At 37.2% G+C, this 12025-nt stretch overlaps 1 protein-coding gene across 9 annotated transcripts in view; it reads right to left on the bottom strand.

Annotated features, from left to right (window-relative positions):
• The window catches only part of PTPRM (protein tyrosine phosphatase receptor type M), a 495513-nt gene that overhangs the window by 47721 nt on the left and 435767 nt on the right, over positions 1–12025 (bottom strand). For all 9 annotated transcript variants that reach the window (XM_075084712.1, XM_075084711.1, XM_075084710.1 and 6 more), the window contains 2 exons: positions 7899–7975; positions 5042–5078 (listed from right to left, as the gene is read on the bottom strand). In XM_075084712.1, the coding sequence (XP_074940813.1) occupies positions 5042–5078; positions 7899–7975 (114 nt within the window). The remainder of the gene's footprint in view (positions 1–5041; positions 5079–7898; positions 7976–12025) is intronic.

Here is a 12025-nt window from a genome sequence, read left to right on the forward strand (position 1 = left end):
ATTTGGGTGTGGGACAAAAAAGTAACTTTTTTGCCATTTGTCACCGCTACTGCAAAAGAGGTGAAAGACATGTTTTAGAAAGCCTCATCTATTCAACATAGTGTTTAAGAATGGGTTTGTCTCATTCACTGAAGACAGATGGCTTCAACCACCTTTTTAATGTTTTGATGATTAGGAAGTAAAGAACAGCATCAAACACAGTTGAATCTTCAAGATTAATACAGGTGTATAGAATTCAATCACTTTTTATATGTATCAGGAAACCAGCCTGACTACCCTCCATCCTGCATAAATGACAGCATATATAAAGCTGAAAAATTGTGTAGAACTATCTTGCTTTGTTGTTTTCCAATTCTCCCTGAAGTAATTTCAAATGTTAATTTTCATCTGGAGGCTAAAACCATGGCAGCAAAAGTTTCTTTGTAAAGGGAAGTTTAGAGCTTCCACACTGCCATACTTCTGACAACTTTTTGCAACATATAAACTAAAAACATGCCAAGGAAGTTAAGATTGTTATTATTCAAAGCAATATTTCTGCTTCAGATGCCTGAAAGGGAACTTTCAGTTAGAAAGGAAATGTATTTTTGTTTCTGAAAACCCTTATTAAAATGTTCGTGCAACACATACAGTCATGTGTGGAAGAAAGACACATATTTTGCAGAAAAGAGATGCAATATGAAAGGGGTTATTACAGCAGTAAGTTTATGCTGCTTAGTGAAGACTGTAGACATTTCCATTGTAAATATTTATTTTCAGAAGTTTGTAACTCATACCTAAAACACTCCTCCTGACTGAAACCTGACTTGATGTCTGCCTCCTAATCAGCAATACACAAAGTGAAACAGTTTAGCACCTGCTTTACAATTGGATACAGAAAAAAAAGAGGTTGAAAGGCTATTACATCTAAAGCTTCTTTATTTTCAAGAGTAACTTTTTACAGCCATTAAGATATGCTCTGAAGTACTCCACAAAACACTTTAGATCTGGTTCCTCTGCATGCTGCAGCAAGCAGAGACAATCTGAACCATGGGGAGGATTCAAAAGTTTGAGATACACAAATGAATATACTTCATATATGAAGACGTGCGACTTGCGTGTGAGTAACCGCTGTTTCACACATGATCGACCTGCTCAGAAACCAGCCCTAGCGGAAATGGCAATAAGCCATGAGACATTAACATTCATTTGTCACCCATAATCTACAGTTGCTGGTGCAGTGGTGGAGGAAGCATTACAAAACCTTTGACAGAGACTTGCTAAAAGAAGCTAAGTCATAGCTCAGTTAACTACATAAACTTCAGAGGATACAGAACAAGTAAATACAAAAAAGGTTACTTTTTCTGCTTAGTAATCAAGGTAAGATGCAAGACCAACAACAGCCATCCAGTAGTAAGAACATCCAGCAGTGTGTGTGAGAGTAAGTATCATTCAGATATTCAACCTTACTAAGTCTTACTAAAAGACCTGGTTAAAATTCATTGATTACCTAACTTCTGGAAACAAAACCCTAGCTGCCAGCAAATTGAGCAGATCATACAAGAGCTCAACATTCTGCTATTAAAAAAACATTCTGCTATTAAAAAAATTTAAATAATTATATCCATGGGAACAGGGGCTATATAAAACAAAATAGCAAGTTTTAAATTGCACCAGCTTGCAGGTTCTGGATGACCCAATATCCCGGCCTGTGACGAGGGATTATTTTTAATCATGGTGACTCAGGTGCGGATCCCATCTGTTGATGCCAATTACAGCAGATCACCAAAAGTCTTTATTAGCTGTAAATTCAGTCTACCACTCACATTATACTTATCACATAAAGGAAAATTGATGTTAATTTTATAAATGAAATCGCACACTCTGAATTTATTACTCTTAAAATGGAAGTAAAACCTTTTTTTGATTATTAGTTGAGAAAGCCTCCATTAGTTAAGTCTTATGAAAAATGTTTCTCCCCCTAATTCAAGTTAGCACCAGGATGCTGTGAATTCCAAGGTGGAAAGAAACCAGTCTGTATGTCAAACTCTGGTTAGTATGGAAGACAGAAACACTTTAATAAACAGGTGATTATGCAACTCCCAGCTCTGTTAAAAGCAGATTGGTAGTCTATTACAAACTGATCAAATTTGCCACTTTTTCACTTCAAACAATTATATTTGCTCATTAACACTTGATATGTTGAATGCAGCTTAAGAAGAACATAGGAAAACTAAATATCAATCATTCTAACTCCTCAGAGATTTAAAAGTGACTCATGTAATGATATTTTCCTTCAAAGAACAATAGGCATGTGCACCTGCGAAAGCTGTGGTGGAGGAGAAAAGGGAGAATAGGAAAAGTTATTTAAAGACTGATATGAAGGAGATAACAAGGGAATGAAACATGCAGCTTAACTGTTGCACCGCACTGATGTGTTTATATGTATCTATATGAAAGTATGTTCTAAAACAGAGTGGGAACATCACTGGCTATACTGCAAGCCGTTGCTCATGACAGGCTTACTAGTAAGAAGACATACAGAGGCACAGTCTGTCTGACGTGAAACAAATGTCTTTCATAGTTAATATAGAACCTGAAAGGAGTTTTAGAGATTATTCCCAGTTACCTTATCACCTTTGCAAAAGACAGAGACTGCATCTTACTGGAAGTGTTACTACTGTGCAAAGGCTTTGTCAGGAAGCTGGGGTACTGGAGAATAACACTAACTACCCTTTACACAGCTGCATCCATCAGGACATTGCAGAGAACTATAAAAAGCAGATGAGTATTTTTAAGCCTATTCTGCAGATGGGAAAGCTGAGAGACAGAAAGGAAAAGAAACTTTCTCATGATTCTTCATCAGGCTAGGGACAGAGCCAGAGAGAATACATAAACCTTTTGAGATCAGTGCTCTTCACTCCTCCAAAATTAGGATACAAATCTGCTTCCCAACTGGCCTTAAAAAATAAGATGTGAAAGATGTAATCTACCAAAAACCTTACAGCCACATTATTTTGAATTTGCTCCAAATTTTATGCCCATTTAGAAATGAATTTTATATTCTTCAGAGACACAGTTTCTCACTCGTCGCACCATGGGAGGGGTTAGGCATCCCTGTGTGCACTTAGCTGCACCTACACAGAAGAAACTGATGGGACCCACCCCAAAGAATGACAGCTGAAACAGTCATATATCCGTTACATCTTAGAAGACGACTTGCTTCTTCTACTCCTCTTATTCTCCTTCTTGACTAGGTACTTCTTGACACCGTATCAGGAAGAAGTGTGAAAAAGAAACTGTTGGGACTTGCTGGTGGATCTGGTATGCAGACTTTCAGTATGTTATTCATACATTATTACATACTTGGCTTTAAGACCTGAAAGTACAAAACCCTCAAGCTTGGTATTTGCTATTCAAGTATTACGATGAGTGATAAAAGTGCATTTATACTTGCTTAAGATAGGGATCTCATATGTCTATCAGAAAGCTGCCAGGGAGATCTTCTGGAGAACCTCCTGATGAAAACAACTGCATTACAAACAGCAAGTAAAATACCAGCTGTGTATCTTTTTAGTTTAGGATTCAATTAAAGGTGAAAAACAACAGCACCATTAGCTAAAGGTTAAATGGAGTGATCCATTTCTTCTTAGAAGAGGAGGGTGTAAAAGCCCAAAGGGAATCAAGCAAATGCTGCATTTTTGTCCTAGTTTTTTCCTGTCTGGATCATCTGTAGAAAGACTGTGGACTGAGGAATGTGGTGGGTGGGTAGCAGAAGTGGTAGAAGCAGCACATTTAAATGGCTCATATTCTAAGATCACAAATTCTAATTCTGGTCTAAAAGTGTAATATCGACAGTAGCGAAGCAGTTCTAGAAATAAGATCTCTGTCCCGTCCCCCGTCATCTGACACAAAGTAGCACCTCATCTGGGACTGTTGAGAGCTGAAGTACAGAAAGGTAGAGATACAAAGCCTTCCACTGGTAGGAGTGGGGACTGGAGGCTGCAGACTCTGGGTTACTAAGGGGACAACTGAAATCACTGTAAGAGCTCTTATTTGACATGGCCAATGTTTTCTCTGCTTTGATAAAAAGTCATTAAAAAGTATATATGACCTCTAAATCCAACATATGCCAAGATTATTCAGAGTATACTATACTCAGTACTCCAGCTGGCTCTCTTAAATGTTGGGCATGTGTTGAAATAACGTATGTGGGTGTTGCTCAACTTCTTCAGATCCCCCGGCAAATGCAGGAAGCTCTGTCATAGAATACCTATTACAGAGAAGATTCCCTTTAAGGAGTGGAGGAGCAATCAAATTTTCACAAGTATGCTACCCAAGCATAGGCAGGAGATTGGCATATTGTTCAATATTATGATTAAGCAGTCACAGAAGACTCATCTTTTCTACCTGTTCCAGCTCTGAATTTGACCAAAAAATAAATAAGAACTGCAAGAGAATGGGCAAATTATGTCTTTGAAGACAAGTACAAATTGAAAATTAATTTGCATGTTGACAAAGGAATAGGTTCTTGTTCACAAGCAAGCTTTTAAATGATGGCCTGTAAAATTGTCTCTCTAGATCCCTTTGAAGAATCCCCCTGCAAGCGTAATATGTCTTTGAGTCCTCTACTAAAACTTGCTAACTGAAGTGAATTGTATTTTAAGGACCTGAAGCCTAGTTATCATTGAACAATTAAGAGAACATACATTTTCATGACACTATTGTCTCTCTGAAAAGTTTACTGAATATTTCTACCATGACTTATTTCTTTTTTCATGAGCTGAAAAATTCACTACTCACACGTTGAGTAGCTTCTGCCAAAAAGGATGTATTTTGCTTTTCTACTCAAAACCTATTTGAACACAAAAGTAAAAGACTGCTTACTCAACATACCTGAAAATTAGATAATAATTCAGTTTGCTTGCTTCTACCTAAGTGATTGAGCCTACTCTGTCCTGGATATTAACTATAGCAAGAACGCATATTAGAGAGTACAAACTGCAATCCAAGTATAAAAACCTCTTTGCCTCACATAACCAAAAAGAAAGGGTAATAAACTTACCTTGTGTAGCAATGTAGTGATTTGGTCTATGATAACCCTAAAATAAATTGAAAAAAATTATAAGCAATATGCACCTTGGCTACATTGCTATGAGTGAAACTTCATTTAAAGTAGTAATCAGTAAAAATCACAACAATACAGATAACTTATTAGATGTAAAAATTCCTTCCAGTGGGGGAAGTGCAAAGGAGAAGGGGAACAAGAAGCAAACGTGTGTTCTGCAAGATACTTAAGTTGCAGCTTTGTACATTAGGGGACAGAAGTAATATGTTCTTTCAGTCCCTTGTTGGCTCTGCTGAAAATGAACAGCATGAACTCCTCTCTAGCACTTGCAGCTAATGGCATCAGATGCTCATGGAAGCCGAGATTTACCTCCAAGCTATTGCTGCTGAGTGCAAAGCCTATCCCTTTTTTAACAGCCAAAGAATGCTAGATTTGCATTCAGCCTGGGGAAGGGTGGGGGATGTTCACCCTGTCCACTGAGATTTGTTTATGTTTTATTTCTGAACAGTAAAAAGGAGGGTAAATTCTTTGACTAAATGTTTTGGTATGAATACGCTTGTTCACATCTAAATAGGAAGAACATAAAACAAATCAATGTTTCTCTGATGACAAGAGCAACTTAATCACAAGCTGGCCGTGCAATAAAGACTAATACTCTACGGATTCTTGGCAACATTGAAGAGATTGCCAATAGGGAACAATACCATTATTATAGTGTTTGAGTTTCTGATGTGATGGGAGTGTCCCCAGAGGTTTAGATCATCCACTAGTATGTTGATAAATTCAGTTATATCAGTGCTAATCTTTTAATAATGGTTATGATGTCTTGTCAGTCATCAACAGGAAGAACTTAAAGCTGCAGCTTGCATGCCATTGCAATTTCTTTGTAAAAGAGCAAGGGGCATTGTAGTGATGCAAGGTGGGAAAGACTCAAAACGACGGAATATACCTTGAATACTGCAGGAAGAGTAACATGAATTACAGAATTGATTCCTTTACATGCTGTTGAAGCAAAATCTGGAATTATATGAACTGAGAAGTGTTCAGGTAGCTACAGAGTTGATTTTTTGCTGCTATGTTTTATCTAATATCCCTAGTGGCTGGGATCAAACAATTCCACTTCCCAGTGCAAAAATGCATTGGTAAAAGTACAGCATAACCATTGCCCCTCTCTCTTTTATCCAAGAAAATTTCATAGTGTCTGTGATGGTGCCATTCCCTTATTAATATGTTTATTCTGACAACATGACAACTGTACTAATAACCATATGCAAGAGTAAAATTGCAGCTGCTTCTATAATAGAAAAACAAGCATTTCTAATAGAAACCTGACTAGCAAGATTATAACCAAAAAATGCTGTGTTTTGTGGTAAAGTTGTCTTTGGAAGATGTCTGCAGTCCTCCAAACTTTGCAATGAAGCCATCAGCTGAGGACAAGGGAGAGAACTTTTTGGTGCCCACTCACTGTTTTTTTAGGGCCACATTCTCTCCATCCCCTTGTACTTCCATGAAGCAAAAAAGGTTGCTATGCAGCTATTTTATCAGTATTTCAAATGAGACGGTATGGTCCAAATCCTCATTCCTCACAACTTTTAATATTTTAGAGTCAGATCAAAATCTGACACAAGAACATACTAGTAGCCTAAAATGAGAACAATCCTGAATGTTGGAGAAAGTGTGAAAGTAAATTCAAATCTCGGTCTCCCATGCAATCTCTCTCTTCCCTTTCATGACAGATTAATCCCTTCAGAGTTTAGTGAGATGTCTAACTAAATATATTTCCATATGCGCCTTTACCTCTTGGTGACTGTACTATTCTTTCAAACAGCAGGGGACTGAGCAGAAATCTGAGCTTAATTTAACTGTTCTGAACACGCTAATAAACATCAACAGAAGGAGGTATCTTCAGAAAGCTACAACTTTGGACTTCGGATTGTTACAGATGAAGCACCTACTTTTCTCTAGTTCGTCCATGCTCTGAGAAAAACATCTGTTACATTCCTGTTTCATACTGGTGATTAAATTTGAACTGTAAAATGTGACACCATTTTTCAAAGATGCCACTGCTGAACAAGAAATCTTTAGCAGATGCAGTTTCCCATGAAGCAACACTGGTTTTACTTAGCCTAACATCCAGCACTCCATGTAAACAATAAAATGATTATCTTTGCTATCCATAGATTTGTGGCTTTAGATAGTATTGACTTTCTAATGATTTTCAATTCTACTTTTGAGTTCATTCTTTTTACCAAAACCACCTTGTCTCTTAAAGAATTTATTCTAATGTAAAACATTAAGGTAACATGATGCAGAATGAACAAAGAAGCCACCTTCAATAATTAAACAGCCTACATATTTAATGAAATGTCTTGCTTGCATTAGAAGTACTGGTTAACAGCTGCAGAATATACTTTGAAGGCGACTTAAAAGTGCAGAGATGACAAGAGATTGCAAATCTCTGCATTAGGCATTACAGAGTTTTGTCACATTAATATGCAAACAGCTTTCTTTTAAATGTGGAATGATGCCAAGCTGTTGACAGAAAGTGAAAATAACATTTTGTTAGCCCATATAAGCAGCAGCAGGCAAAGTAGCCATACAGTGTTGCTGGCAACGTTTCAGTCTCGTGGCAGTTGGAGGAAATGACCCCTTTCATTTGCTTATTGACAAAACCTTTGGGGCTTTCTTTTTTCCTTTTTACACCTAGCTTCCAAAGATAGTACTTTCCAACAATGTTTAGCAGCTGATACTAGCTGTGATATCTATTACAAATTATGAATAACGTGAGAATAATAAGAGCTCTCTCTTTGACTGAATACAATGTTAAGGTTGTTGACTACATCAGTATACGCACATCAATATAATTTCCATTGATGTAATCAGAACTTGTTTCTCCTTCAATGGGCTGCAATCTCACTCGAGAATGATCATCTGAAATGGGAACAATGGAGAGAAAAAAAAGTAATTAAAGACACATTCACTAACAAAGCCTTCATCAAAATTCTACTTTAAAGTCAAACTAAAACCTCAGCATTTGCAAGTTCATGATTGTTTTGTGGTCCATGAAAACATCGTATCTACATTTACTCTTAATTTCTGTCATTCATAAGGCATTCCAAATCCCCTCTGATTTTCAGTCTCAACGTCTTAAATATTTCTAATGTGAAATCCATCGCAATTATGTTTTTTGCCTTGACACCCTCCCCTCCTTTTGTCAATAAAATAAATAATATTAAGCTGTCAAAGGTTTAGTTATTTGGAAATGCTTCTGCCAGTACTCAAAACAAGCTCAAGTTGTTCTACAAGACATACTGCCACCTCAGGAAGGGAGAAAGCAAAATGAAATAATGGCAAACCCAAGCAGTCAGACAAAGGTTTTGTCACTGAATTTTGCTCCACTGTGGCCATCTGTATCTATCCAGGAATGTGCAAACACTTCCATCTCTGTTTTCCAAATTCCAATCCAAAACACCATGGCATGAATTCATTTCTTGTCAGCTGCCTCATTTCCTTTATGATACCACAGCAGTGATTAAGAAGTCTAGATCCCGCCAAAAAAAAGAATCTCTGTATGTTGGCAGGGCTTTTTCTTCATATGCTCCTCTTGGTTCAAAAGCAACCAAACACAATGCCTTTTCCAGAATGCTGCACAAGTTGTTGATAAAACAATTTGAGAGTATGATCTCAAGGATGGAGAGGTGGTAGCCACTTTACTGCTGCTTTGTTTACAAGTTACTCTTGCTAATTAGATACCTGTGTATTATTGTTTTTGAATGCTGTTTGCTAGCTGAGCTAATATTACACTTGCAGCTGACAACAGACCTTCATGACTTTCATTATTTTCTTGTAAATGTAAATAAGCATTAGAGCACCTGAAACTTGCCACACATGTTCTGAATAGCTATTTTTTAAGCTTTAAAAATCCTAAAAGATAATGAATGAAAGTACATGAAGTGGCTTAAAAACCCATCTTCATCATAAGTAGCATAATATTGGCCCCCATCATGGGGAAGGAAGGAGAGGGCAAGTGGTTCTTTAAATAACATTGTTTTAGAATTACAAGTCAAGAGATTTGTAATGGCTGAGTAGGAAAGGAAGAGGCAAATTCTTTTATGCTCCAAGTCTCAGGGACTAGAGATCTCAGAGTCTCATTTGCTTCCCTGGGATTCCCTTGGGAAAGAGAAAGGGCACAGTTTTAACCCAAATACGGTAAATGAGAAGGAATTAAAATTCCAGATCTAGGTTCCACAAAGGTCTTATTTTGCTATTTGCTTGTGATTATTTCACCCAACAGTCTTCAAGAATGAGTTTTTCCAAATATATTGGACTATTCAAATAAATTGTGTCCATCAGGTCAGCCTTTTCAGCCTCGGTATTCACTTTTCCAAGACTAAAAATTTGCAGAGATGTGACTAACCCATGCTGGTCTGACCCTACCAAGCTACGCTTATCCAAGTGCTGTGCTAGTCTCTGCCTAATTAAGCTATTTATCAGTTTCTTCAGAACAGAGGTTTGGCTTACAGGCCTTTAATTCTAAAAATCCATCTTACTTAAGAAAGATACTACATTAGGAACTTGCTAAACTCCAGGCGTGGCTGCTGCTTTTAGTTTTGGGACCTGATCCAGCTTCTCCTGAAGTCAGCAGACTCCAGAAGTCAAGCTTGCTTGGACTTATTATATGTCTTCATCCACATTTTCATGATTTCCTGCATCATTGCCTTAAAAGTGTTTTCACCAGGACAACTCAGGCTAATAAAGATCTCCGCTTTTACATTTCTTGAATTACTTAGGGCAGGATTCAGTTGTCTAAGCACAAGCATCTCGTGCCACTTTATATACCCCGGGATATACTGCCTAGCCTTCAGCTGCTGCTGTGGAATACCACAAGTCTCTCATGTACTGTGTCACATTTTTTGGTCCTGCAGAGATGTCCTAGATCACCTGAAATGGACTACATGCCTATGTTCAGGCAACTGAACCCCATCTTTGATTACTTGCACACCAATGAGTTCCATATTGGGCAAAACAAGCTTAAATTTCCCACTAAGGAACGTCTTAAAAATATCACTTCCTATTATTTCTTTTAGACTGATTTGTACAATAGAATAATATCCAGTGGTATTATTTACCACCGCATTTTTATTTACCTTTCCTGTTATTTTGTTATTTCCTTTCTTTATGCCGTTCTTTCCTTGCAACAATTCTTGCTTCAGATTGTGCAAAACCAAATAAGTTACTTCATACCCAGATCTTCATATCGTCTTTTTACCCTTTTTTCTTCTCACATGCATCCAGTGCATCTAATATTGCGTTCTCAGCTAAGTTTCTGGGAGTTCTGGAGGTAATGGACTGTTCAATACCCATTTATTTGCAGTGGAGCTGGAGTGACTCCCTTTTTTTATTGCTTTGAAAACTCTAGTTAACTCCTTACTGCATGGCAACACTTCCTTTAGTCAACAAAAAGAAATGTTACTGTGTCTATGCCTGTGTTTGTGTCAAGTAAATTTAAACCTAAGAGGTACAAAGCTGTATATTCTTCCAACATGTGTGTTGCTTCTTAAATGGCCTCTAGGTTAACTGTCTAGATTTTTAGGTATTTTTTTTCCCTTATATTTCAGCTGTTCTTGACAATTTTTCTAGCTTTAAAATACTCTTCCAGCTCATTGATATTTTGATACCCTTCCATTAGGAGATCAAACTTAACTTCACATGATCACTTAAGCTTTCAAAATTAATTATGTTAGAATCCATTTGTCTTTGTAGAAAATGGTAATAGATAATGAATACGAGCATTTTATTCCTGCGCCCCTTGTGTTACCTACAACATGGATCTGCCAGCCTGCAGACTGCAATCTCTAACAAGCCCCTTGAGTTGCTGGTTGATTAGCATGCCTAGCCAATGATCCTTACTTGGGACGTCTCTTGCTGGTTCTTTGCAAATCAAGCCTTTTATAAATGTCTCACCTAAAATCTTTAGCTGCTTTTAAAAGCTGTGATCAATATTTTCTTCTCATTTAGTCAATATTGAGTTAGGCAAAAATAAATACAGAACCCATCCCATTCCGAAATTACCTCAAGATCTCTCCTCAGGAAAAACCAATAGATTTTGCCAAAATCCACACATAACCCTAGACAATTACGGCACAAACAGAACTTCTCTTAGGTAAAAAAAGATTCATTTAGTAGATTCATGCCAGTTTTAGTTCCTAATGAGAAAACACAAAACTCTTGTGTTCAGTAAAGAAAGAGCATGTTTTCCTTGGGTGAGTGGACTGTGATCATGATTCAGCTTGTTGATACAGCGGCTCACAAGCTGCAGCCCCTTTCATACAGTGGGTAGGGCACGCTTGTAGCCAACTGAACACACATCACTTGGGTAATGTAAAACATATTGCCATTTTGACAGGCTCACGAAACGCTGTCCGCTTGGTGCTATTGTTTTAGTACCCTCAGAGAACGATAATGACTACAAGCAATAACAATTTAAACAAAGAGGATAAATAATGGATTAAATACTTTACAGAAAAAAATATACATTTCAATATAATCATGTACCCATAGTCAGTGGCATCTGAACCATAGTACTTTTAAATCTTTAAATATAGAATAAAAGGGCAATTTAGTAGAATGCTTTTCAGCTAAAGCAAATGCTCTGTACAACTATCTGGGTCAAATTTTCAAAAGTGGACCGCTAAAACTGTACTCTCAGACCCTGAGACAAGCGATCATTTATCCAGCAGAAAAACACATAAAATAATTAAACAGTTAACTACCCCATTTGCATACATGTATTTAACAGATGACAAACTCTGGGAAGTTTCAGCTTCTCTTTTAAGATACTGCCTTTAATGGATTTTCATTTTAACTTGTGTTATCTTTGTTTTCACAGCCACATAAGTAGGAAGTGTGACTGATAACAACTCCATCCAACTCTTTCCCTTTGCTAAATACTGAGGACATTAAAAGTGAACTGAGGTCTAA

Source organism: Phalacrocorax aristotelis, chromosome 2 (assembly GCF_949628215.1).
Source record: "Phalacrocorax aristotelis chromosome 2, bGulAri2.1, whole genome shotgun sequence".
Taxonomy (NCBI): Eukaryota; Metazoa; Chordata; class Aves; order Suliformes; family Phalacrocoracidae; genus Phalacrocorax; species Phalacrocorax aristotelis.